The following is a 25,892-nucleotide window of genomic DNA, read 5'->3' on the forward strand; positions in this document are numbered from 1 at the left end:
AGCCTTTTAATTATGATTGTGGGAGGAGAGGGGGTTATTGTTTTAACTATTTGCTGTAATTTTTTTAACCAGTTATTTTTATCCTGTGAACCGCCCTGATATCTTGTGACGAAGGGCGGAATATTATTATTATTATTATTATTATTATTATTATTATTATTATTATTAGCAGATCTACAAACTCGTCCCTTCTCTGGCTTTGTAGAGAGGTGGGGCAGGACCCTCTGCTCCCTGACTTGGAGGCCCCCCCATGCATAGTCCGCTACAGCCCTGGGATCAACTCCAGCCCTGGAACCAATGTCCCCACTGTGGAAGGACGTGTGGATCTAGAACTGGCCTCCGCAGTCACTTACGGACTCATTGTTAAAACCGTGTTTATTGAAGACAATCTTACTCGGCTACAAGGGATCGCCGAAGAAGGAGAAGACAGCCCTGGGACTTCCCCATCTCCCCAATGCACCCGATCAAGAAGAGAGTGGAGACCCACCAGATCCCAGAAGGGGCCAGTGCTCTGGAGGACCTGCCAGCCGATTTCATTTCCTATCCTCTCTAGGACTCCAGCTCAGTTCCTTTTAACCCCTGTTAAGCTTTGCTGTCGACCACAGCAAACTATGGCAAGTTCTTAAAGAAATGGGAGTGCCGGATCACCTCATTTGTCTCCTGAGAAATCTCTATGGGGGACAAGAAGCTACAGTTAGAACTGGATATGGAACAACTGATTGGTTCAAATTTGGGAAAGGAGTACGACAAGGCTGTATATTGTCTCCCTGCTTATTTAACTTATGTGCAGAATTCATAATGCGAAAGGCTGGGCTGGATGAATCCCAAACCGGAATTAAGATTGCTGGAAAAAATATCAACAACCTCAGATATGCTGATGATACTACCTTGATGGCAGAAAGTGAGGAGGAATTAAAGAATCTTTTAATGAGGGTGAAAGAAGAGAGCGCAAAATATGGTCTGAAGCTCAACATCAAAAAAACTAAGATCATGGCCACTGGTCCCATCACTTCCTGGCAAATAGAAGGGGAAGAAATGGAGGCGGTGAGAGATTTCACTTTCTTGGGCTCCATGATCACTGCAGATGGTGACAGCAGTCACGAAATTAAGGTGATCCTTCCAGTAGCACCTTATAGACCAACTAAGTTTGTTTCTGGTATGAGCTTTCGTGAGAAGTGTGCATGCACACGAAGGCTCATACCAAGAACAAACTTAGTTGGTCTCTAAGGTGCTACTGGAAGGATTTTTTGATTTCATATTTTGTTTGAACTTGTCAAGGCTGTCCAAAAAGCTTGCGGGGATGCAGGGGCAATTTCATGATGGGCATTTGCCAGCAGGCTTCCCCCAGCCAGGCCTCCCTGCTAAAGCACGCTGGTGGCGAGGGAGGAAGCAGATCCTCCTGGCCTCCAGCACAGAAAGACCCTCGTCTTAGCAAGAGCCTGTCCTCTCCTGGTGAGCTGCAGAGGAGAGGGAAGGGGCCACAATAGGTGGTCCTCAGTTGACCCAGGCAGACAGGAGGTGCCATTCAGCAACACAGCTAATGGCCGGCCGCCAACACAAAGGGAGCTCTTAGCCTTGAGGCCGTAAGCACAGCAGTATTCTCAAGTTGTAGTTCCCCGTTATCTGGTATTCAGAGGTAGAGAGTCCCTGGGCATGGAGGTTCTGCTGTCACAAAAGGCCTCTGTAAGAAGAGTGAGGCCAGAGGGGCCCCATCCAGCCCAGCATCCTCTTCTCACAGGGGCCAACTGGAAGGGGTTAATTAGCTAACCTGTATATATTTAAGTATAAACGAACTTTTTAAGCTTTGCCTTGTGAAACCTCTCTGTAAAGCTGTGAACTTTGATCTGCATTGTACTTCTTTCTGGCAAGCTATGACTAAGAGTCTGGAGATAACACAGAGAGTAACTGTCCTTGCACAGAGAGGAACTGACTCAGAGATAGGATGGCCTTGCTGGAGTGCGCATGAACCAACTCAGGGCTAAATGTCCTTTTGCCTTATATGTACAACAGGAAATGTACAACAGGAAATGTTCCTTATATGGACAAGAGGAAGATTCCTGGGGTGGGAAGAGAGCCAGAGAACTGTCTATAAGAACTGTCTGAAAATTGACTAGTTTTGTACTTGCTTGGATGTCTGAACACCGCAAGTGCCTCTGCATGCAGAAAATAAATCTTTCTCTCTCTGAAGCCAGCAGCCTCAGGTGTTTTTTTTCTGCTTCCATGTTTTCTCACTGGGCGCAACCATGGGAACCCGTAGGGGCAAATATGGCTCCACAACTAGATGCCCTCATGGGAAACCCTCAGGCAGGAGCCGGGCGCAAGAGCCATTCTCCCTTCTCTGGTCTCCAGCAACTGGCATTCAGGCATGCTTGCTTGCCTTGCTTAAGGTCAGGGGAAGGGATCGCTGCTCTATTGCTACTTATCAACGAATGAACATTCCCCAAAGGCAGTTCATGGAATCCTAGAATCCTAGAGTTGGAAGAGACCCCAAGGGCCATCCAGTCCAACCCCCTGCCAAGCAGGAAACACCATCAAAGCATTCTTGACAGATGGCTGTCAAGCCTCCGCTTAAAGACCTCCAAAGAAGGAGACTCCACCACACTCCTTGGCAGCAAATCCCACTGTCCAACAGCCTCACACTGTCGGGAAGTTCTTCCTAATGTTTAGGTGGAATCTTCTTTCTTGTAGTTTGAATCCTTGTCCGCTTCTCTGGAGCAGCAGAAAACAACCTTTCTCCCTCCTCTAGATGACATCCTTTGATATATTTGAACATGGCTATCATATCCCCCCTTAACCTTCTCTTCTCCAGGCTAAACATACAGTTCCGTCCCCCCCGCCCCCACCCCGCCAGCGTTGATGTAGATGGGAGTACGAACAAGCCCGAGCCCTTGTAAATCACACACTTTATATTTAATATAGTGCAACAAAAATAGTTTAAGAATGCAAGAACTTTTACAGATTAAAAAAATAGTTTTTTAAACCATCTGATCTTAAAAATAGACAATAGTCGCGACGCTTAAAAGACAACCACGGCGGGCATTGTTCTGCGCCCGTCGCCAGGGCTCGGCGCGCCTCTTAGGAGGAGCCTGCTGGGGCCGCTCTCTCGCCCTCCAGGTCCACCACCGTCTTGCCCCTGGCAGGCAGCGCCACGCAGTCCTGCGGCAGCCCCTCGGCCGGCTTGGAGCCCGGCTGCGCCGCAGAGCCGCCGCCCTGGCCGCCGTTCGTCTGGGAGCAGACGCTGCTGACCCTGGCGCCCTGGCTCTTGTGGGGGTTGGCGTAGACTTTGTACTTCACCAGGAGGATGAAGATGAAGACGAGGATGGCGGCCACAATGATGCCTCCCAGGATGATGATCATGGTGCCGCCCAGGAACTGGGCGTGGAGGGAGTGGCACTGCCGGTACTCCTCCTCCGTGGAGAACTGCACGCAGCCCACCACGGCCGTCGCCGTCAGCAGCGTCACGCCGTCGTCGTAGACGGCCAGGACGCACAGGTCGTAGTCCCGCCCCGCAACCAGGTCGCTCAGGAAGAAGGACTTGCTGGCGGCGGGGATCATCCTGCAAGGGAAACAGACACGGGGGGGGGGTGTCAGTCCAAAACACAAACGTCACGTGCAGTGCGCCTTTCCCCCCGGGAGTGTGCAGAGGGCGAAGGCACAAACTCAGGCGATTGGCAGAACTGGCCCTGCGGCACGTCCCTTGATCTAGACGCTACACTCCTATTGATGCAGCCCAGAATTGCATTGGCTTTTTTAGCTGCTGCATCACACTGTTGACTCATGTCAAGTTTGTGGTCTACCAAGACTCCTAGATCCTTTTCACATGTACTGCTCTCAAGCCAGGGGTCACCCATCCTGTATTTGTGCCTAATGTTTGATATCTTTTAAATTCTGTTTGATATCTTTTAAATTTCCTAGCATGGCTAGGAAAACCCAGCCAGATGGGCAGGGTATAAATAATAAATGATGATCATGACGATGATTTCCAGGGAGCCCACGTGGCACCCCGACAGCCATGCAACTCAAGGGACATGCTTGTTCCACATGCAGAAGGGAGCCCTCGACTCTTCCTTCTCTCCAGCACAGAGGACACTTTCCCACCGCTGTCCCCAGTGCGGGACTCCCATGTTTGCATGAGGAAAAGGAGCCTGCTCACCTGTAGACCAGGATGTCGTCAGCCGAGCTGTTATACTGGATCTGGAACATCCGGATCCCTGGGATGTGGTGCTGCGAAGGCCACTGGATGAGGGCGGAGGAGGAGGTCAGCTCAGCTACCACCACTTTCCTCTCTGGCTGGGATTTGGTTTCGTTGGGGAAGCTGGACTTGGCGGAGATGAGGATGTCCGAGGGGCCTGGCTCTGCTTCCTTATCACAGTTGGTGCTGTTTGCAAGGTGAGGGTAAGGGTTGACCACCAGCTCCACGGGGGCCGTGGACTCCCCCGCAGCGTTGGAGGCGATGCAAGTGAAGGTCCCTTTCTCCTCCACGGAAGCCACCAAGATGTCCAGGGTGCCGTTCTCAAAAGAGACGGTCCGGGAAGTGTTGGAGACCAGCTTCCCGCCGGGCGAGATCCAGCGCACGTACGGCTCGGGGTCGCCCACCGCTTTGCACTTCAGGGAAGCCCCCTGGCCTTCCATGACCACCTGCTTAGGGGTCCGGTGCGTGATCATGGGAGGCTCGCAGACAAACTCCTCTTCCCGGATGGACCAGAAGTACTTGCCCATCAGCTCCGGCGGGGAGGCGCACGTCTCCAGGTCGTCCTCCCGCGTCAGGCGCCGCAGCCAGACGAGCTCGCAGTTGCAGTGCAAGGGGTTCCCCCCGAAGCTCATCACCAGGGAGGACAAGGGGGACCCCTTTGGCTTGGCGTAGACAGGGATGCGGGAGAATAGGGGGTCCGGGGGGATCTTCTTCAGCTTGTTGGAGGTCATGTCCAGCCGAGCCAACTTGTGGAGGTTGGAGAAGACTCCCTCGGGGATGAAGTCTATGAGGTTGTGGTCTAGGCTGATGGTGTTGGCGTTGGACAGCCTCCCGATGGTCTCCCAAGGGACGTTCACCAGGTTATTGTAGGACAGGTCCAGGTCCTCAATCATGTCAATGAAATCGTCCAGAGACCCGGGAGAGATATAGCTCAGTTGGTTGTTGCTGAGGATCAAGTGGCGGAGGTTGACCAACCCTTTGAAGTGGTCTTCGTGGATGTGGGTGAGTCGGTTGCTGTCCAGGTGCAACGCGTGAAGGCCCTTGAGGTCAAAGAACGCATAAGGCATGATCTGACTGATGGTGTTCCGCGACAGCGTCAGGTGGATCAGGCTGGTCATGTTGGCGAAGTCCCTCCTCCGGAGGGCGGTGATGAAGTTGTCCATCAGCCGCAGCTCCGCCGTCCGCCGGTCGATGCTCGGAGGCACGAAGAGAAGCCCCGTCTTGGTGCAGAGGATGGTGAAGGAGGGAGAGAGGCTCTGGCACATGCAGCGCGTGGGACACAGGGCGGCCTTCGCCACGGTGCTCATAACCAGGAGGGACAGGACCAGCCTTTCCATGGTCAGGTAAGCAGCACACCTGGGAGAAGAGGAGAAGACCAAGGGGACAGAGGGAGGGAGGAGGGAAGAGAAGACAAGAGAAGGAAGGAAGGGAGGGAGGAGAGAAGAGAAGGAAAGGAGGGAGGAAGGGAATTTGTATCAAGGCTATTAGTATATTAAAGCAAAAGTTGACATTCAACAAAGTAGGGAAAACAGTTGCCTGGGCATCTGCCCAGAGACTCTTTTTGCAAAAGCACACTTCACCTGTGGCATTCTTTTTGCAGATTCACCAATTAAATGACGTTTCTTTCTTTCAAGGTTGATTTTTTTTTTTAAAAAGGTTTTGATACAGTGAGATAGAGGTTCGAAATAAATCTGTTGGATAATGTTATCAAAAACGTACAAATTACTTTTAGAATGGTATACAAAAGATGGAGAAGTTAAGGCAGCGGTGATACACTGGGCATACAGTGATTTTGGGCATACAGTGGACACTCGGGTTGTGAATGTGATCCGTGCGGGAGGCACATTCGCAACCCGCACTCCTGCGTCTGCGCACGTGCGTGACGCAATTCGGCGCTTCTGTGCATGCGCAAAGTGCGATTTAGCACTTCTGCGGATGTGTGACCGCCAAAACCTGAAAGTAACCCGTTCCGGTATTTCCGGGTTCAACGCGTTTGTATCCTGAAAACGCGCAACCCACAGCGATCTCGACCCGAGGCATGACTGTGATATACAACTCTCATCTTGGAAAAAGTTATGGAAAGAGGAAATAAAGTTTACCGCATGCTGTTCATTGAAAGAAAATTATATGCAAATGGTGTATTATTGGTATTTAACAGCAAGTAAAATTGCTAAAACATACAAAACAAGTTCAAATCTGTGTTGGAAATGCAAAGGGAAGGGAGGTATTTTTTTTACCATATGTGGTGGACATGTACATTGGTAAAAGGCTTTCTGGGAGATGACATATAATGAGTTAAAGAAAATGTTTAAAAACACATTTGTCAAAAATCCAGGAGCCTTTTTGTTATGTATAACAGGTGAAGAGATATCAAGAGAAGACAAAAGACTTTTAATGTATGCAACAACGGCAGCTAGAATGCTTCTACAATGACACTTGTAATGTGGAATTATTTCTGATAATTATAGATATTTAACAGGTGGACAAGGGTAAAAGACGCAGTAAACTTAATCTTAAACATGGAACCCATGGGGGGAGGGAAGGAGGTCTGAAGGTTCAAAAGAACCTTGTATTTTAATGTTTGAAATGGTTAAGCTAAAATGTATAAAACTGTGAAAAAAACAATTAAAAAATTGTTTTTTAAAAGAAATTGTGGCATTGTCAGAACAGTGCCTGAAGGCGAGGGGGGGGGTCCTATCCTACTTATGTCAAGTGAATATATTTGTGTGTATACACTGTTGGGAGATTCATTCCCCGTGTGCAGTCATGGGTTAGTTGTCCATCACATGACTGGGTGTGTTTTGATTCCACAGGAATGGGATGTGACGAAGACAGGATGTTTGTCTTGCTGTGTTCCCTGAAGTGGGTCTATTGTCCTTTGTTCTTTCTCTTTGCTGTCTGATGATAGAGAGAGAGGGAGCCATGCTGAAGTGCTCTCTGTGTGTTTTATATGTAAACAAAGTAGATTAGCCTAAATGCTGAGTTGCTGAGTTCTGTTACGCAACTGCGCAAACCTCTGCGGATCCGTGAGAGTGTGCTGATGTCTCCTGGCATCAGGCGCCATGATGTTTGGGCTGAAGAAGCTTAAGACGCTCCCGAACGATCGTCCGGGAAGGAGGGAACATGCCAGTTGGGCATGTGTCTCTGCCAGGCCAGGGTCCTACTTGTGAGTAGGCCGTTTCCTGACATACACTACACCCACCCCCACCCCAGAGGAGAGACAGCAGGAGCAGGAGGCGACTGGGGGTAGGCAAAGGACTGGGCGGGAGCCTCTCCACAGTTCTCCTTTGCTGCCCTGCCAATGTTGGCTATTGGGGTTGTCTTCAGCATCAGCACATCCCCCCCCCCCCAATATGGTTCAAGCCCCAGCCTGCACTGGTGCCCCTCTTCCAACAGCCCTCCCTTCGCCATGCATTTTCTCTCCTCCCCCAAGTCCTCCAGGGGTGACACGCTTCTACAGCGGCCCCACCTGATGGAGGCACAATGAGTGGGGAGCCTGCATGGCTGGATTGCACCCGCCTCCCAGGTGGCACGTTGTCCCGGGGGGCCACCCCATCCCCCCCATCCCATTATGGCTTCCTCCAGAAGATCACCTGGTGATAGATGGGTGGAAAAGTGGGAGAGAAGAAGCTGGCCTGAAGGAGCTGGGGCAGAAATGGTCACAGCCCCCCCAAAACAGAGGACACAAAGTGCTTTCTTTATGTGAAAATACATGGGCTGGCACCGTCAGGGCCTTCTTTAGCATATGCGGCGCTGGGGTGCAAAAAACTGCCCAGCGCCCCCAATTTTTTGAGGGGGAGACCGGCCAAAGTTGTTGAGCTTTTTTACGGGGGGCAGCTCAGGGTTGTTGAGCTTTTGGGGGGCACACAACTCTCTCCCATGCCGTGGGTGGAGGGAGGAGAGCAATCCCCACAGAGGCTTAGGAGGGAATCCCAGGCGTGAAGGAGGGCACAGCTGGCCGGCTGACTCAGCACCCGCACCATAAAAAGCCTGCAGCGCTCCGAAGGCCCTGGAAACTATATTAGGTAAAGTTCAGGATAAGTTTAATAATTAGTTCATAAGTTTTTTCTTTCGTTCTCCTCTTCTTTGATCTTCTTCTTTTACCGTATACAGTGGACGCTCGGGTTGCGAACGCAATCCGCACGGGAGGCGCATTTGCAACCCGCAGCATTTGCAACCCGCACCGATGCGTCTGCGCATGTGCGCGATGCAGTTTGGTGCTTCTGCGCATGCGCAAAGTGCAACTTAGCGCTCCTGCGCATACGCAAGCGCCGAAACCCGGAAGTAACCCGTTCCGTTACTTCGGGGTTTGGCACGGTGCGCAACCCAAAGAGGCGGTTAACCCGAGGTATGACTGTAATTCTTTTTGTATTTTTCAATCAAGAATCTGTATTTAATTTTTAAATCAAGATTTAAGAATATATATATTAAAAGTAAATGGGCTGCCAAATGAAAAATGAATGAACAGGTTAGACCAGCTTCTCTCTCTCTCTCTCTCTCTCTCTCTCTCTCTTGACACATGCACACGCATTGCACACACACATTCTCAGACAGCTCCTAAATGCATCTCTCTCAGCTGAAGCAGGTTCCTTCACCTGCTCCCAGACTCTTCACCAACCCTGCGCCACCACAGAGGGTTGTAATCTAATTATATAAATTATGCTCCCTTATTATTAACCTTGTCATAATCAGGAACAAATGGTACCTAATTATAATCACTCCTCTAGCCTTCTTGTATCCCCCCCCCCCGCCCCACTGAACAAGCTCGGGAAAATTTCAGTGCAGTAGATTCACAGCCTACGGTATATTGTAGCATTTATCTGCAGGTGGCTGTGTCTCTCTCCATGGAGGCGCAGGTTGCAGCAACAGCCAAGGCCACATTTTCCCATCTTCGCCATATCAAGGAAGATTCCACCTAAACGTTAGGAAGAACTTCCTGACAGTGAGAGCTGTTTGACAGTGGAATTTGCTTCCAAGGAGTGTGGTGGAGTCTCCTTCTTGAAGCGGAGGCTTGACAGCCATCTGTCAGGAATGCTTTGATGGTGTTTCCTGTTTGGCAGGGGGTTGGACTGGATGGCCCTTGGGGTCTCTTCCAACTCTGGGATTCTAGGATTCTAGGATTCTAACCCCTCCCCACCCTCTCACTATATAGAAGGGTCTGGTGACTTCTGTTTCAGTGTATCTGAAGAAGTGTGCATGCACACGAAAGCTCATACCCAGAACAAACTTAGTTGGTCTCTAAGGTGCTACTGGAAGGAATTTTTAAATTTTTTAATTTATAAAGGGGGTGCAGGTGTGGATAAAATATCCCAATTTCACAAATTCTACTGCAGGTTTCCTGGGCTATGTCTGAAGCAAGAGGAAGAACGGGCCAGTGGTCGGTGCTCAGCGTGGAGAGGATGGAGAAATGCTCTTGGGTGACAGAGAGAAGGCGGAACTGCTCAACACCTTCTTTGCCTCTGTCTTCACCCAAAAGGAAAGCGATGGCAAACCTGGTGATGACAGAATAAACGATGTAAGGAGGGAGCTGAAGCCCAAGACAGGAAAAGAGGTGGTCAGGGAACACACACACACACTGAGATGATGAAAACCCCTAATGCTTAGAAAACCAGCATTTGAAATTATGCTGAGACACTTATCCCCCCCCCCCCCCGGCACAAAGCTGCACTGTTTGCAGTTTCCTTCTGAAACCGCTGGGTGGCAGCAGCAACACCTGCGCTGGATTTTGAAGCATCCATGCAGGTTTGTAGCTTCGCCACCCGGTGGCGCTAACAGCGGCCGCAGAGCAGCCAAGAAGGGGGCACATCCTGCTGCACTGGGGGCTGCTTATCCCCCCAGCCCCTCCTCCCCCAGGACGGCTGGACACAGTCTCCAGGTTCTCAGATGTCAGAGTGGCTTAAAAAAAAAAAATTAAAAAAAGATTACATTTCTGGCATTTTCAGAACCCAAGATAGCAGGAAGAAAGGCCGGCACCATTCTCCTCATTCATTTTGCAAGGAAGTAACCTGCTCTCTCACCTTTTAGGTAGTGAATGAGGTCACAGCGATGGCAAGGAAGATGTGCCCGGTTGGGCAAAGCAAATGCCACCCCTCCCCCCCCATGGCACGAAGGCCCAAGAGACGGACCTTCCTGTCTGGTCCTCCATCCCTCTTTGCTAGGCCTTCGCTGGTGGTGGAATGATCCCTGCTGCTGCTCCAAAGGAGGTGGCCAGGGCTGCGGCTGTGGTGACATGGGCTGGGATGTCCCTGCAAAGGACCCAGGAAGGTCAGACCCCTTTGCTCCACCTGGAGGGAGAGCATGGCCAGGGAAAGTGTTGGGGGCTCCAACTGGGAGTGGTGAACAGGCGTTGGCTGGGTGCAAGTTAGCCTATAGATGGACAGCTGGTCTACCCACTGGGAAACAGGAGCAGGGGTGGGGGCAGTGAGAGAGCTTCCAGAAATGGCAGACTTGCCCTCTGCTGCTACTTGTGTGCAACTTATTTATTTATGTAGCCACACGGGTGGCGCTGTGGTCTAAACCACAGAGCCTAGGGCTCGTCAAGCAGAAGGTTGGCGGTTCGAATCCCCGCAATGGAGGTGAGCTCCTGTTGCTCGGTCCCTGCTCCTGCCAACCTAGCAGTTCGAAAGCACGTCAAAGTGCAAGTAGATAAATAGGTACCGCTCTGGCGGGAAGGTAAATGGCGTTTCTGTGCGCTGCTCTGGTTCGCCAGAAGCGGCTTAGTCATTCTGGCCACATGACCCGGAAGTTGTACGCCGGCTCCCTCGGCCAGTAAAGCGAGATGAGCGCCGCAACCCCAGAGTCGGACACAACTGGATATAACAGTCAGGGGTCCCTTTACCTTTATGTAGCTTCAACCCCTCCTGAAAGCCTCTGCAGATATCCAGGTGCTGCCCCCACCCCATTGCACACCTGCTTAGAATTATTATAATTCTTGCTTATGGATTACAATACCTGCCCACCTTGCAGGGTGGTTGTCAGCGCAGCTGAAACCATGTGCACAAGGCATTTTTTGAACATAACAAGCAGGTCACCAGTCGCTGCATCGCTCCAGTTGCGGCCAGACTGGATGTCGGCTCAATTCTCCGATACAGAGCGCTTAAGATTTCTGCCAGGGACAATGATTGAGATGGTTTTAACCTGAGGCTAAAGCTGTACTTGGAGCCTTTCCAAGCAGACATTACAAGAATCAGAGGCGCTGAAGCAACCATGGACGCTGCTCAGACGTTGTGCTGGGGGTGGGTGGGTCGCAGGAGTTCATAGAATCCGCCACTCCCCGCTGCCCGGCATCCCATCCATGCTGCTCCACGGATGGCTGGGGCAGCCCCATGAGCCGCCGCTCACCTGACGGCTCCCCGGTCGCCGCGGGAGCAGCAGAGCTGGGCTGGATGCACTGTGCATGGTTGGAAATTCCGGGCAAGCACAATGCATCTGAGTCGGTGCTGCTGCTCCTGCAGCAACTGAGCGAGCCGCCGTCCATAAAGCAACATGCACGGGGCAGCCCCACGACCCGCCGCCCGATTGGCGGGTCACCCGGTTGCAGCAGCGCTGGGACGGATGGACTGCGCATGTGTGGCATTCCCAGTTTGACTAAAGTGTGGAGGAAAGCACCACCAGGGCTGCTGGCCTCCTCTGCTGGTCCGGCCTTCGACAAGCAGCCGCAAGTCCCAGGATCACTTCTGGAAATGAGGGGGAACACAGCTGAGTTCAGGAGAACTTTGTCTTGAGGGCAAGGCGCCCAGGTCAGCAAGGAAGCAGGCAGGGGAGTCCCAGGTCTGGAAACCAAGACTTATGAGGAGCAATTCAGGGAGTTGGGGGTGTTCAGCCTGGAGAAGAGGAGAGGTGACATGACAGCCATCTCCAAAGCAACAGGGAAGGAGATTCTGACTAAAATCAAGAACGTTCTGACAGTAAGAGCTGTTCAAGAGTGGAAATTGTCTCCTTTGGGAGGTAGTGGATTCTCCTCCCATGGAGGTGTTTTAAGCAGAGGTTGGATGGCCATCTGTCACGGATGCTTTAGCTGAGATTCCAGCATTGCAGGGGGTTGGACTAGATGGCCCTTGGGGTCCCCTCCAACTATTCTGTGATTCTCTAGCATGAGTTTGGCCAAACTGCGTGAGGCAGTGAAAGATAGGTGTGCTCTGGTCCATGGGGTAACGAAGAGCCGGACAACAAGAAGATCTAAGGGACAGGCTGCACAAGGAGCGCAGAAAAGGAAGGCAAGAGAGAGCAACACAACCGCAGACCCACAGCTTACAAGTGACAAGAGAGAAGAAGAAGAAGAAGAAGAAGAGTTTGGATTTGATATCCCGCTTTTCACTACCCGAAGGAGTCTCAAAGCGGCTCACATTTTCCTTTCCCTTCCTCCCCTACAACAAACACTCTGTGAGGTGAGCGGGGCTGAGAGACTTCATGGAAGTGTGACTAGCCCAAGGTCACCCAGCAGCTGCATGTGGAGGAGTGGAGACACGAACCCGGTTCCCCAGATAACGAGTCTACCGCTCTTAACCACTACACCACACTGGCACACCTGCCCTGAGCAGGAAGCTGGAGGTTCCCCTCCCTACTCACAACACGCATCAACCTTCCGAGTCCTGCGTGGAATAGTTCCCATTGCTGTGTGGAACTATCAGTCAGCGCACAGAAATCAGCGTTTGGGATTATTAAAGTGCGCAAAGCAAGCAGCCTGCCAGCCAGCCGAGAAGATAGTGCAGGAGAGAACGAGAAAGAATATTCATGAGAAGCAATTACTCTTGTTTTGTAGCTTGTCTTGAGCCGCGCAGCCAAGAACAGCAGCCTCTTAATAAGGAGAGAGCTGCCTGAAAGCTGAAGCGCGAGGACAAGTCCATGAATCACAGGGAGGGAGGGAGGCAACCAAAGGTTATTAGCCCTGCCGGCTCCATGTCCCACGAGGAGGACCTTCTGTTCCTGCTTGTGGGCTTCCTCCCTCTGGAGCATCTCAAGGGCCACTGTGAGGACACTAGACCTTTAGCATGATCCAGCAGTATCTTCCCATGGTTGCCTTTCATTTTAGCTCGCATCTTCAGTGCCAGATATGCTTTTTGAAAAGCGGCAAGCAGGAGAACAGCTGCCCCGCTTTCGTTCTATGAGGACTTTACTATACAACACCCCCTGGGTGTGTGTTCCTGTTTGTGCATGTAATAATAATAATAATAATAATAATAATAATAATAATAATAATAATTTATTTGTACCCCAGCCACTCTGGGCGGCTTCCATCAAATATTAAAATACATTTAAAATATCACAGATTAAAAACTTCCTTAAAGTTTTTCTTTATGTTGGGAACGGACAATTGGCTCATTCACGCTTCCGTTTGCCCTGTGGCTTCCAGGCACGGGTTCAAGAGGTTTTCCTTTTGCCCCACTGATTTCCCTGGGGAAACCTGCTATTTTCCAGGTTTTCTTGACATTTGTTCTGATTCAGTGGGAAACAGCGGGGTTTTCCCTTTCCGACCTGCGCCTAGAAAACACTGGGCAAACACTGGAAACAGGGATGGCCCCAATTCTCCTCTGTGCTTTTTCCGGTCTGTGTCTGAGCCCCTTGCCTGGAGCTGGCCTTGGTGCTGAAGCCCAGGACTTCAGAGGCAGCTCCCTTGGCCTGGAAAAGCACAGCGACTCTTTGGATAGAAAACCACCTTCCTCGAGCTCTCTGGCATCTGGTTCTGGCACAACTCGGGGTGTTTCATGAATATTCACAGCAGTTATTTCAACATTTTACTATTTTGCAGGATACGGTTGGGGGGGGGAGAGAGAAAGAAAGTAGGGAAGGAGGAAGAGCAGGAAACTCCCTCCTCAGGAAACAGCCAGGCAAACCGAGGAAGAGAAAAGTGATCCGCTGAGCCCTTTGCGAGAAGAACATTGCTGTCCATGGATGGCTCCAACACATCACAGACTCTGCCCTCTCCTGCTGCCAGAAAAGGAGCTTTTCCATTCCCCTCTGCTGTGTCCCTCACTTGTTTCTGGGCTGTCCTAACAGGAGCTGACTACTACCCACAGCCCAGGCTCACTGGCCACAGTGTGTTTGCTACAGTACAGCACCCAACAAGCTCAAGAGGATCATAGAGACCCAGCAGGCGGGGAAAAGAAATCCTGGCCACTGCTCTCTCTCTCTTCCTGCCCCATCACGGCCCTCGCCAGGCAGGCAAATCCTTGAACGCCTTCACTATGCAGTCAGGCCACACTGAACATGAGAAGAGCCTGCCTGTTGGAGCAGGCCAAAGGGGGCCCATCGAGACCTGCATGGTCTTCTCCCAGTGGCCAACCAGATGCCCAGGTGCCTCAGTGGCCTGGAGTGCCTTCCATCACCTTCGGCTGGTGGCCCAGCTACGCCCCTTTCTGGACAGGGATAGCCCAACCACTGTTGTCTATGCTCTGGTAACTCCAAGGTTAGATTACTGCAATGCGTTCTGCGTAGGGCTGCCTCTGAAGACGGTTCGGAAACTTCAGCTGGTGCAGAATTCAGCGGCCAGGCTGCGCACCGGAGCAAGACGGCCTGAGCTGATTACACCGATCCTGATCCGACTGCACTGGCTACCGATTAGTTTCTGGGACCAATTAAAAGTGCTGGCTTTGACCTATAAAGCCTTAAACGGCTCAAGACCGCAATACCTCCAGGACCGCCTCTTTCCATATGAACCTACCCGGACCCTGAGATCATCTTCTGAGGCCCTCCTTCATGTGCCTCCTCCTTGAGAGGTCTGGAGGGTGGCAACACAAGAACAGGGCCTTCTCTGCAGTGGCTCCCTGTTTGTGGAATGCTCTGCCCAGGGAAGTTCACCTGGCACCTTCATTACACACCTTTAGACGCCAGGCAAAAATGTTCCTTTTTAACCAGGCCTTTGGTTGACCTGATGGACATCCTATATATACCCTTTTAAAATACGGGTTTTCTTTGGCTCCATGATCAATACAGATGGTGACAGCAGTCACGAAATTAGAAGATGCCTGCTTCTTGGGAGGAAAGCAATGACAAACCTAGACAGCATCTTCAAAAGCAGAGACATCACCTTGCCGACAAAGGTCCATATAGTTAAAGCTATGGTTTTCCCAGTAGTAATGTACGGAAGTGAGAGCTGGACCATAAAGAAGGCTGATCACCGGAGAATGGATGCTTTTGAATTATGGTGCCTGGAGGAGACTCTTGAGAGTCCCATGGACTGCAAGAAGATCAAACTTATCCATCCTTAAAGAAATCAGGCCTGAGTGCTCACTGGAAGGGCAGATCCTGAAGTTGAGGCTCCAGTACTTTGGCCACCTCATGAGAAGAGAAGACTCCCTGGAAAAGACCCTGATGTTGGGAAAGATGGAGGGCACAAGGAGAAGGGGACGACAGAGGATGAGATGGTTGGACAGTGTTCTCGAAGCGACTGGCATGAGTTTGGCCAAACTGCGGGAGGCAGTGAAGGATAGGCGTGCCTGCCGTGCTCTGGTCCATGGGGTCACGAAGAGTCGTACACAACTGAACGACTGAACAGCAACAAAAATATGGGTCTTTTGGGGGGGGAGGGGGTTATTGGGTTTCTGCTTTTTGTTTGATTTTATATGTTGTGGTCTTGTAACAAACAAACAAACAAACAAACAAACAACACCAGAAAACAGAATCTTAGCACAAGAGGAAGCCTCCCCTTCTGCGGTTTCCAGCAACTGGCATTGAGAATCATGTTCTGCCTCCGATTGTGGAGGAAGAGCCCAGCCGCCCTGGCTAGGAGCCATCCATAACCTTCCTATGAAGTGAACTGGACTAAGAGCACAAAATTGTGATTCCTGAATTGCAGGACTTTGGACTAGATGACACCCCCCCCCCCCGGTCCCTCCAAGTCTGCCATTCTGTGAGTTCATGACCCTTGGGTGATGAGTGAGTTTTCCCGTCTGCATTCAGAGTCATAGAATCCTAGAATCCATCCTAGAGTTGGAAGAGACCCCAAGGGCCATCCAGTCCAACCCCCTGCCAAGCAGGAAACACCATCAAAGCATTCCGGACAGATGGCTGTCAAGCCTCCGCTTCAAGATCTCCAAAGAAGGAGACTCCACCACACTCCTTGGCAGCAAATTCCACTGTCCAACAGCTCTCACTGTCAGGAAGTTCTTCCTAATGTTTAGGTGGAATCTTCTTTCTTGTAGTTTGAATCCATTGCTCCGTGTCCGCTTCTCTGGAGCAGCAGAAAACAACCTTTCTCCCTCCTCTAGATGACATCCTTTGATATATTTGAACATGGCTATCATAAAAAGCCTCCCCCCCTCCCCACATCTGCCTGCCCCCAATTCACCCAGGCAGAGGGAGGGCAGGAAAGGTGTGCCAGCGCAGAAGACCTGAGGTTATTTTGGGCACCTCCACGTGGCGTTGACACAACACCGCACGTTTCTGGTTAACATCCCCCAAGTCCTTTGAAAGTGAGGCGAGGCCTTGAAGTGGCGTCTTGCTTTCATCTGAAGGGGGGCCAATTATCTGAGACAAGCAGCTGCGAAGGAGCCCTCAGCCTGAAGTCTAAAGCCTTGAAGTCAGCAGTATCAGAAGCCACATCAGCCACCAGCAGCTACCTGAAGGCTCCTCTGCATCCCAGCTTCCCTTTCCTGCACCTTGGCTCCAACGGAGGCCAACACCCCCGCCACCTTCTCCTGGGTTATTTCAGTTCTCCGTAGCAGCTTCTAGGATGATCCCCATTCAATATTTAATGTTTTAATATTTCAGTGCTAATTGGAGCCCATAAAATACACAATCCTTTCATTCCATCGCCATCTCACGTTGTGGGCGCTAAAGACATTCATTTGCATCAGAAAGGGAGCGGGAGATTCTCGCTTTAGTGATTGAAGGGGGGGGGGGAGAAACCCGCACATATCCAAATTAAGAGAGGGGAAACTGCAGGTCTCAGCACTACTAGACGTGCTCATTTCCCAGACAAAATCACCGTCCTCTGCGAAAGTTTGGGAGTTAAAGCAAGGCCGCAAGGGATGTGTCACGCAAGGACAGGGATGAGCCTTAAAGGTAAAGGTAAAGGGACCCCTGACCGTTAAGTCCAGTCGTGGACGACTCTGGAGTAGTAGAATCACAGAATCATAGAATCCTAGAGTTGGAAGAGACCCCAAGAGCCATCCAGTCCAACCCCCTGCAAAGCAGGAAACACCATCAAAGCATTCCTGACAGATGGCTGTCAAGCCTCCGCTTCAAGACCTCCAAAGAAGGAGACTCCACCACACTCCTTGGCAGCAAATCCCACTGTCCAACAGCTCTTGCTGTCAGGAAGTTCTTCCTCATGTTTAGGTGGAATCTTCTTTCTTGTAGTTTGAATCCATTGCCCCGTGTCCACTTCTCTGGAGCAGCAGAAAACAACCTTTCTCCCTCCTCTAGATGACATCCTTTGATATATTTGAACATGGCTATCATATCCCCCCTTAACCTTCTCTTCTCCAGGCTAAACATACCCAGCTCCCTAAGCCGTTCCTCATAAGGCATCATTTCCAGGCCTTGGGCCATTTTGGTTGCCCTCTTCTGGACACGTTCCAGCTTGTCAGTATCCTTCTTGAACTGGGGTGCCCAGAACTGGACACAGTATTCCAGGTGAGGTCTGACCAGAGCGGAATACAGTGGTACTATTACTTCCCTCATCTCGCGTTACTGGCCGAGGGAGCCGGCGTACAGCTTCCGGGTCATGTGGACAGCATGACTAAGCCACTTCTGGCGAACCAGAGCAGCGCACGGAAACGCCGTTTACCTTCCCGCCAGAGTGGTACCTATTTATCTACTTGCACTTTGACGTGTTTTTGAACTGCTAGGTGGGCAGGAGCAGGGACCGAGCAACGGGAGCTCACCCTGTGACAGGGATTCAAACCGCCGACCTTCTGACCGGCAAGCCCTAGGCTCTGTGGATTAACCCACAGTGCTTTGGTGTTGTATTAAAAGGTTAATTCAAAAGAGGGGCCAGAGTGGGTGGGAGGAAATAGGGGGCCCTGTGGCATGGCTTTGCCCCCTCCGTGCTAAGCCCAAGGGGGGCATCTGCAGGCCCTCGTGCCCCCGGCTTAGGAAAGGTGGGAGACCCATGGGACTTTTCTTCCAGAAGGTACCCAGTCTCGATGGAGGGGCTTTGCTGCAAGATCCTGGGGCTGTTGCGCTGCAAAGGAACAGGCAACCGTTTGCTTGGCAATGACTGTTACAGCAGTGGTGGCAGCAGCTTTGCAATGGCTTTGCAGACCGGAGCAATTTCACAGCTTGCTTCACCCCCCCATTATCTCCCTGGGCACAGAGCAAGCAGGTGGGGAGGGACAAGTCCCCCCTCTCATCTCCCCACCTCCCCAGACTGCAAAATAAGCGCTACGGCTGTCAGGCGAATTGGCGCTTGGTGGCAACCTGTCCTCCCTTGCTCCCGGAAGCTCCAAGGGTATATCAGTAGTTTGGCAACCACTGGGAGGTGTGTGGAGGGTGGGGGGATCTGAACCCACTGCGTCTGGACTGGGGCACCTGTGAGGAGAAACTGAGCTGCTTGCCCCAGGTCAGCTGAACTTCCCCTGCGTGGAGCAGGCAAGGAGAACAGGCCAGGCCAGGCCAACCCTCCGCCGCCCCTGGAGAACGCAGCAGCCATCTGCTCCGACATATGCAAAACCCTCCCAGGCTAGAGTGGTTTATTCAGAGATGGAGATCTTCTTGCCTTGCCATGAAATATTCAGCAGACAAGAGCAAATTTTATGCATGGGGAGACTGCAAGGTAGGAGATAAAATGGTTTCTGCCCGCATAGGCAGCGGTTTCTGGGTCTGGGGGAAACCACAGTGACCTCGCCGTGCGCAGAACATGCTTCCGCTGCAGGAGAGGGGTCACAGAACGAGCAGAGATTATTCTGGAAGGGGACAACATGTTGGCCCCTCCTCCATCCAGGTGCAACTGAAGAAAAGCCTGCAGCCGGATCAAACCAAAGGGGGCTGATCCAGCACTGAGGCCAACCAGACGCCTATAGAGAACTAGAAAGCAGGAGTCAAGCCCTCTGCCCTCCTGCGTTTTCCAGCAACTGGGATTCAGCATTGCTGCTCCCAACTGCAGAGACACAGCACAGCCCCCTTGGATCACAGCCACATATATTTCCTTCTCCTCCACAAATTGGTCTAATCCGCTTTCAAAGCCATCCAAGTTGGCGGCCATCCCTGCCTCCTGTGGCAGGGAGTTCCATAGTTTAACTCTGCACTGCGTGAAGAAGGACTTTCTTTTATCTGTCCCAAATCTTCCAACGCTCAGCTGCGCTGGGTGTCCATGAGTTCTAGCATTAGGAGAGACGGAGAAAGAATTTCCTTATCTACTTAGAAGGGTTCCTTCCAGTAGCACCTTAGAAACCAACTAAGTTTGTTCTTGGTATGAGCTTTTGTGTGCATGCACACTTCTTCAGATACTGAACAAGTGCACATGCACACAAAAGCTCATACCAAGAACAAACTTAGTTGGTTTCTAAGGTGCTACTGGAAGGAATTTTTTTATTTTTTATTTTGTTTTGACTATGGCAGACCAACACGACTACCTACCTGTAACTGGTACTTAGAAGGGGTATGTTTAGCCTGGCAAAGAGGAGACTAAGAGAAGATATGGGAGCCACCTTCAAATATCTCAAGGACTGTCACAAGGAGAAAACTTGCCTTCTCCTGCCCTGGAGGGTTCAACTTGAACCAAGGGCTTCAAGTTCCAAGAAAATCTTCTCCAAAAAAGAAAACAATGCCCAACCTGAAGAATATGGAGCAGATAATTCAGTAGGGGAAAAACAGCCCAGTATAAGTAAGGAGGTAGTACAAGAATGCTTGGCTAGTTTAGATGTATTCAAGTCTCCAGGGCCAGATGAACTACATCCAAGAGTATTAAAAGAACTGGCAGAATGGAATTTGCTGCCAAGGAGTGTGGCAGGAATGCTTTGATGGTGTTTCCTGCTTGGCAGGGGGTTGGACTGGATGGCCCTTGGGGTCTCTTCCAACTCTAGGATTCTATGACTGAATGCAAGGAAAAACTTTCAGATGGCAAGCTGTTTGACAGTGGAAAACGTCTCCCTCAGAAGATGGCGGACTTTTCTTCCTTGGAGGTTTCTAAGCAGAGGTTGGGTGGCTGTCTGTCAGGGCTGCTTTAGTTGAGATGCCTGCATTGTAGGGGGTTGGACTAGATGACCCTTGGGGTCCCCCCGAACTCTATGATTCTATGATTCCTTCATTGGAGGGTTGGACTAGATGATTCTATGATTCCCGAGAAAAAGAATGAAAACCAAGATGAAGGGGGGGGGGTCTCCCAAACACAACTCAGCAGTCACATTAGTATTCCAGAAACATCCACGGCAGGACATAAATTCACCCACAAACTGGACAGCCGTGTCCGAGAAAGGAAGGCGGCAGCTGAGTCAGAGCTGGCCCAGCCGTTAGGCAGGGTGCAGCCAGAAGCTTCCCCCCCCCCCGGCAGCATGCCCGCGGGTGCCCCGTCTGCCAAACCACCCCCACCAGCAGAAGACATCCACTGCTGCCATTGGCACCGATTCTGGGCAAAACACATCCATTTGGGGGCAAGTTCTCACCCGAAATCTGCACAGTCTCGCTGGCACAGGAGGTGGTGGTGCTTCCCATCAGTGGAGGGTGCGGGAGGGCGCACGGTGGCAGCAGAAAAGGCAGTGGTGGCAGGAGCATGGCAAGGCGGCATTTCCTGTTTTGCCTCAAGCGGAAAACAGTACAGTGCATAGATGGGCTTTGGGGGCAGGGAGGGAGAGAGAGTCCTTTTTTCACACAGTTAACCTGTGGAACTCCCACCCACAGGAGGCAGCAACGGCCACCAACTTGGATTAGACAGACTCCTGGGGGGGGAACAGGGCTCTTTTGAGGGCTATGTTCTGCCTCTGAAGCTGGAAGCAGCTGTGTTTCTGAATCCCAGCTGCTGGAAACTGGCGAAGTGGAGAGGACTCTTTGTGCTCCGGTCCTGTTTCCCATTTGGGCACCTGAAAACCCAGAGCAGGATCCGGCCTCTGTGGCAGGGGGCAGCTTTGCCACCTGCCGAGCTGAGCAACCGGCACAAATTGGGAGACCCGAGGGGGCTCACTAGAAACACTTAATCCCTCATTGATGGAGGCAGAAGTTGGTGCAACTGCCCACTTCTGAGGAACCCATTCATGCAGGGCAGCAATATTCAGAATTCTGCATCAGGGAAGGGACTGTTTAGACACCTACAATTTGCTTAGTTTGGGAGAAATAACTATCCTGGGCTGGGAGGTGAAAGGAGCCCCACTGTGGAGAATCTGTGGGGAAGCTTTCAGGCTGGAACAGCCTAGATGGGCCCTGCAGAACTTCCCTGCTCAACTCCTCTCCCACTGCCTCCCGGCTTGACTTTGTAGAATGAATGAATGCATGCATGCATGCATGAATGAATGAATGAATGAATGAATGAAATCTTTATTGCTAAAAGCTATAAGCTGTCAGAACGGGTAAAATACAAATAATTAATTGGAATAAAACTTAAGCACTTTGGTGTTCCCTGCACAGCCTCAGTGAAGGCCAGTCACTGACGGGGGGCAACAGTGAGGAGGGAGGCTGCCTGTTCTGCTCTGGTCCTGCTTGTGGGGCACCCCATGGGGGAACCTGGTAGCCACTATGGGAGACGGGGTTGGGGATGTGGGTCCACTCGGCCCTGATCCAGGGGCTGCTCTGGGGCTCTTCTCTACACAACAGTTGGCACCCGTCTGCCTCAAGGGACAATGGAGCGCCCCTCTGGGGGTGAAGTCCAGCTGCTGCATTAGCAGAACCAAAGTGACCTCCCCGGGGTGGAAGCCTGGGCAGAGGGTCTGGAAGCTCTGGGCTGCCCAGGTGACAAGACCCTCCCTCTCTCGGCGCCTCTGACGGGGTGCAAAGGAAAGCAGAGCGAACTGTTTGGCACGAGTCTGGCCGCGGGAGTTGCCAGAAGGAGGCATGCAAGACGCCACCCAACCATCTTAGGGACTCCAGATTCCTGTAGCCTTTTCTTCTCCTGCAAGGCAGCGGAAATAACTGCTTTTGTTTCCTGACTCGGCGGGAATATTTGACGCTATGGAGGTAACAGAGCAATGGATGGGGGGGATTTCGCTCCATTGATTTCCACAGCTGATGATTGAGAGGGACCGGTGTATAGTAGGTATACATTTGGCGCCCCCCCCCAGAATTCGGCGCTGGGGTTCCCCTTGCACCCCCGGGTAAAGACGGCCCTGGGGTCGCCCTCCCCATAGCTCAGGTGAGCATCTGTGTGCTCTGCCCAAGTGGACCTGCTCCCTATGACAAGCCCTGCAAGCTGGAGAAGGCAGCAATGTTGACTCCTCCGGCAGACGCACAGAATTGCTCGGGTCGGCTGAAGCGCATCTCAGCTTATCTCCCTGCCTCCAAAATGCCTTCAAGTTCACCCACCGGAAGAGAATGAACCCCCCTTTTTTTGCAATTTTCTGAATCATAAAATGTGTTAATAGCTTAATTGAAACCCGCAACATAAAACGGAATCGAGCTCCGAGAGAGCGGAGAACCGCGACACGCCAAAGAACCAATCTAATTACTCGCTGGCAAACGAGGCAGGTGTGCTGCGGTGGATTGAATCGCAGGAGCTTAAAATGCAAATTAACTCCAAAACAAAACACAGCCCTGAGTGTGGGGTGGGGGGGTTCATCTTGGGTGCGGCGACCTTTTTTTGAGGGGGGGAGGTCTTTGCATTCGCGTCGGAGTTTTGCTGATGCATGCACAGGCTCAAATCTCCCTTCACAGCAATTTCGCCTTAATTTGGGGAAACAGGGGAGCTGCGTCTTAACATCGAACCTAATTCAGCAACAGACCTTGAGGGAGCGAGGGCTGGAGGCAACACCTGCCACATGCCCAAGATGTGGGGGGGGGGGAGAGCGAGGGGGTCCTTTACCTCCATATCCTGACATTTCCGGTGGCCCCCGGAGGCCCCCAGGAGAGCCCAGCTTGTCCTGACCAAAGAGGGAGTTTGTCGCAGGACTTACTTTCAAGCAATCTTCAAGTTCACTGCCCGGCCGGCTCCAGCCTCCCGGACCGCCTGTCATCAGGAGCTCAGGCGCACAGGATGTCCTGGGAGGGACAGATCCGCCATTTGCCCGTCGGTCCAGCCACCCTGGGTGGGATCAGAGGCTGCCATCCCTCCTGAGAGAAAAGAAGGGAAGGGAAGAGAAGAGGAGGCTGCGTCAGAAAGAACTTTGCCTAAGAGGACAAAGGCGCTCACTCATTTTCTTATTGCAGCTATAGCCCACTTTTTTTATTCAATGAGCTTCTGGTGGCATTTATCATTCTGTTGTTGTTTAGTCACGTTTAGTCGTGTCCGACTCTTCGTGACCCCCTGGACCAGAGCACGCCAGGCCCTCCTGTCTTCCACTGCCTCCTGCAGTTTGGTCAGACTCATGTTGGTATGAATTTTGGATGAATTTTAACAGGGAGAAATGTAAAGTACTACACTTGAGCAAAAAAATAATAATACAGGATGGGTGACACCTGGCTTGAGAGCAGTACATGTGAAAAGGATCTGGGAGTCTTGGTAGACCATCAACTTGACATGAGTCAACAGTGTGATGCAGCAGCTAAAAAAGCCAATGCAATTCTGGGCTGCATCAATAGGAGTATAGCGTCTAGATCAAGGGAAGTAATAGTACCACTATATTCTGCTCTGGTCAGACCTCACCTGGAAGACTGTGTCCAGTTCTGGGCACCACAGTTCAAGAAGGATACGGACAAGCTAGAACGTGTCCAGAAGAGGGCAACCAAAATGGTCCAAGGCCTGGAAACGATGCCTTATGAGGAACAGCTTAGGGAGCTGGGTATGTTTAGCTTGGAGAAGAGAAGGTTAAGGGGTGATATGATAGCCATGTTCAAATATATCAAAGGATGTCATCTAGAGCAGTGTTTTTCAACCTTTTTTGGGCACACTTGTTTCATGAAAAAAATCACGAGGCACACAACCATTAGAAAATGTTAAAAAATTTAAATCTGTGCCTATATTGACTATATATAAAGTAATTTTTCAATTTTTCCCACGGCACACGAGGCAACATCTCGCGGCACACTAGTGTGCCACGGAACAGTGGTTGAAAAACACTGATCTAGAGGAGGGAGAAAGGTTGTTTTCTGCTGCTCCAGAGAAGCAGACACGGGGCAATGGATTCAAACTACAAGGAAGAAGATTCCACCTAAACATTAGGAAGAACTTCCTGACAGTAAGAGCTGTTGGACAGTGAAATTTGCTGCCAAGGAGCGTGGTGGAGTCTCCTTCTTTGGAGGTCTTGAAGCGGAGGCTTGACAGCCATCTGTCAGGAATGCTTGGATGGTGTTTCCTGCTTGGCAGGGGGTTGGACTGGATGGCCCTTGGGGTCTCTTCCAACTCTAGGATTCTAGGATTCTATGCTGTCATTCTCCTCCTCCCCATTTAACCCCCACAACAACCCTGGGAGGTAGGTTAGGCTGAGAGAGGCAGTGACTGCCGCCCGGTGAGGTTCACGGCCAAATGGGGGCGGGAATTGAACCCTGTTCTTCCAGGTCCTAGGCAGACACTCTAACCACAGCAGCACACTTTCCCTGACAGAAACTCCTGGGTGGGGAGGGCCGAGTTCGCACAGCCTCCTCCAATGGTGCTGAAAGGCCCCCACTTTGCAAGAGGACCCTTTTCCCAGAAGGAGCATCTCCCAGGAGACACCAGGTTCCCGTCTTATGCCAATCCCAGCAAACCCCCATTCCCAAGGAGCAGTGGGGAGGGCCAAGCCCTGCATCTCCCCACCCTAGAGCCCCCCGTCCATAGCTGTCAACTTTTCCCTTTTTTAAAAAGGGAAATTCCCTTATTCTGAATAGGGTTCCTCGCAAGAAAAGGGGAAAGTTGACAGCTATGGCCCCGTCTGCAAGGAGGTCTCCTCAAAGGGCACAAACCTGGCAGCAGCTTCATCTGAAAGCAGGTCCCAGAAACGACAGGTGCTACTGCTCAGCCACCCTGGGGGCCCCAGTCCCCCCCCCCAGGTCCACCTGCTCCTCATCTGCGGCAGCCCAGCTGCCCACCCAGGTGAGTGCACCATCGAAGGCCACGCCTGCCACTAGATCTTTCCTCTCCACGGCTAATTTCTAGGGTCCCGGCTGGAGGCCAATTAAGAGCATCAACCTGACAGAGCCGACGGGGACATCCAACCACCATGGCAACCGCAGCTGCAGAGTCGCAATTCCGCCGGCAGCCTGATGCCCCTACAGCGTTGGCATCAGGCTGCAGCTCCTGGCAAAAGCAGGCATGCCAGATGCAGAACGTCCCTGGGTCAGTAGCATAGCTGTCAAGTCTCCCTTTTTTTGCGGGAAACTCCCTTATTCCAAGCCGCTTCCGGCTGCTATCCCTTATTGTTGATATCCCTTAAATTTCCCTGATTTCCGGGAAGGAGAGTTGGAGTCCGGGGACTCCTTGGGTCCCTGCATTTCTCAGCCCTGCCTGCCTGCCTACCTCACAGGACTGTTGTGGGGATTAAATGAGGACTGGGACCAGGGAGCTCCTTGGAGAAAAAGGTGGAATATAAATACCTAATAACAAACAGACAGACAGACAGACAGACAGACATATAAAGAAGATGGGACCAGTGGCCATGATCTTAGTTTTTGGATGTTGACCTTCAGACCATATTTTGCGCTCTCCTCTTTCACCCTCATTAAAAGGTTCTTTAATTCCTCCTCGCTTTCTGCCATCAAGGTT

General features: G+C 51.5%; 1 protein-coding gene across 1 annotated transcript; it reads right to left on the reverse strand.

Moving 5' to 3' along the window:
* Positions 1 to 2,888: 2,888 nt before the first annotated feature.
* On the reverse strand, positions 2,889 to 23,313 carry LOC117051908 (leucine-rich repeat and fibronectin type III domain-containing protein 1-like protein). The gene is made up of 3 exons (XM_033158632.1): positions 23,170 to 23,313; positions 4,154 to 5,548; positions 2,889 to 3,556 (listed from the first exon to the last, which is right to left on the reverse strand). Exons 2-3 carry the CDS (start codon positions 5,527 to 5,529, stop codon positions 3,076 to 3,078), a joined length of 1,857 nt encoding a protein of 618 aa, XP_033014523.1. The 5' UTR covers positions 5,530 to 5,548; positions 23,170 to 23,313; the 3' UTR covers positions 2,889 to 3,075.
* Between the last annotated feature and the right edge of the window lie 2,579 nt (positions 23,314 to 25,892).

This window comes from Lacerta agilis, chromosome 8, assembly GCF_009819535.1.
Source record: "Lacerta agilis isolate rLacAgi1 chromosome 8, rLacAgi1.pri, whole genome shotgun sequence".
Lineage (NCBI taxonomy): Eukaryota > Metazoa > Chordata > Lepidosauria > Squamata > Lacertidae > Lacerta > Lacerta agilis.

Bases quoted from the DNA above. Each gene is read 5' to 3' on its own strand.
- LOC117051908 (XM_033158632.1), bottom strand. From the start codon at position 5,529: ATGGAAAGGCTGGTCCTGTCCCTCCTGGTTATGAGCACCGTGGCGAAG. The intron at 3,557-4,153 runs GTGAGCAGGCTC...TTTCCCTTGCAG, and splicing joins GACGACATCCTGGTCTACAG to GATGATCCCCGCCGCCAGCA.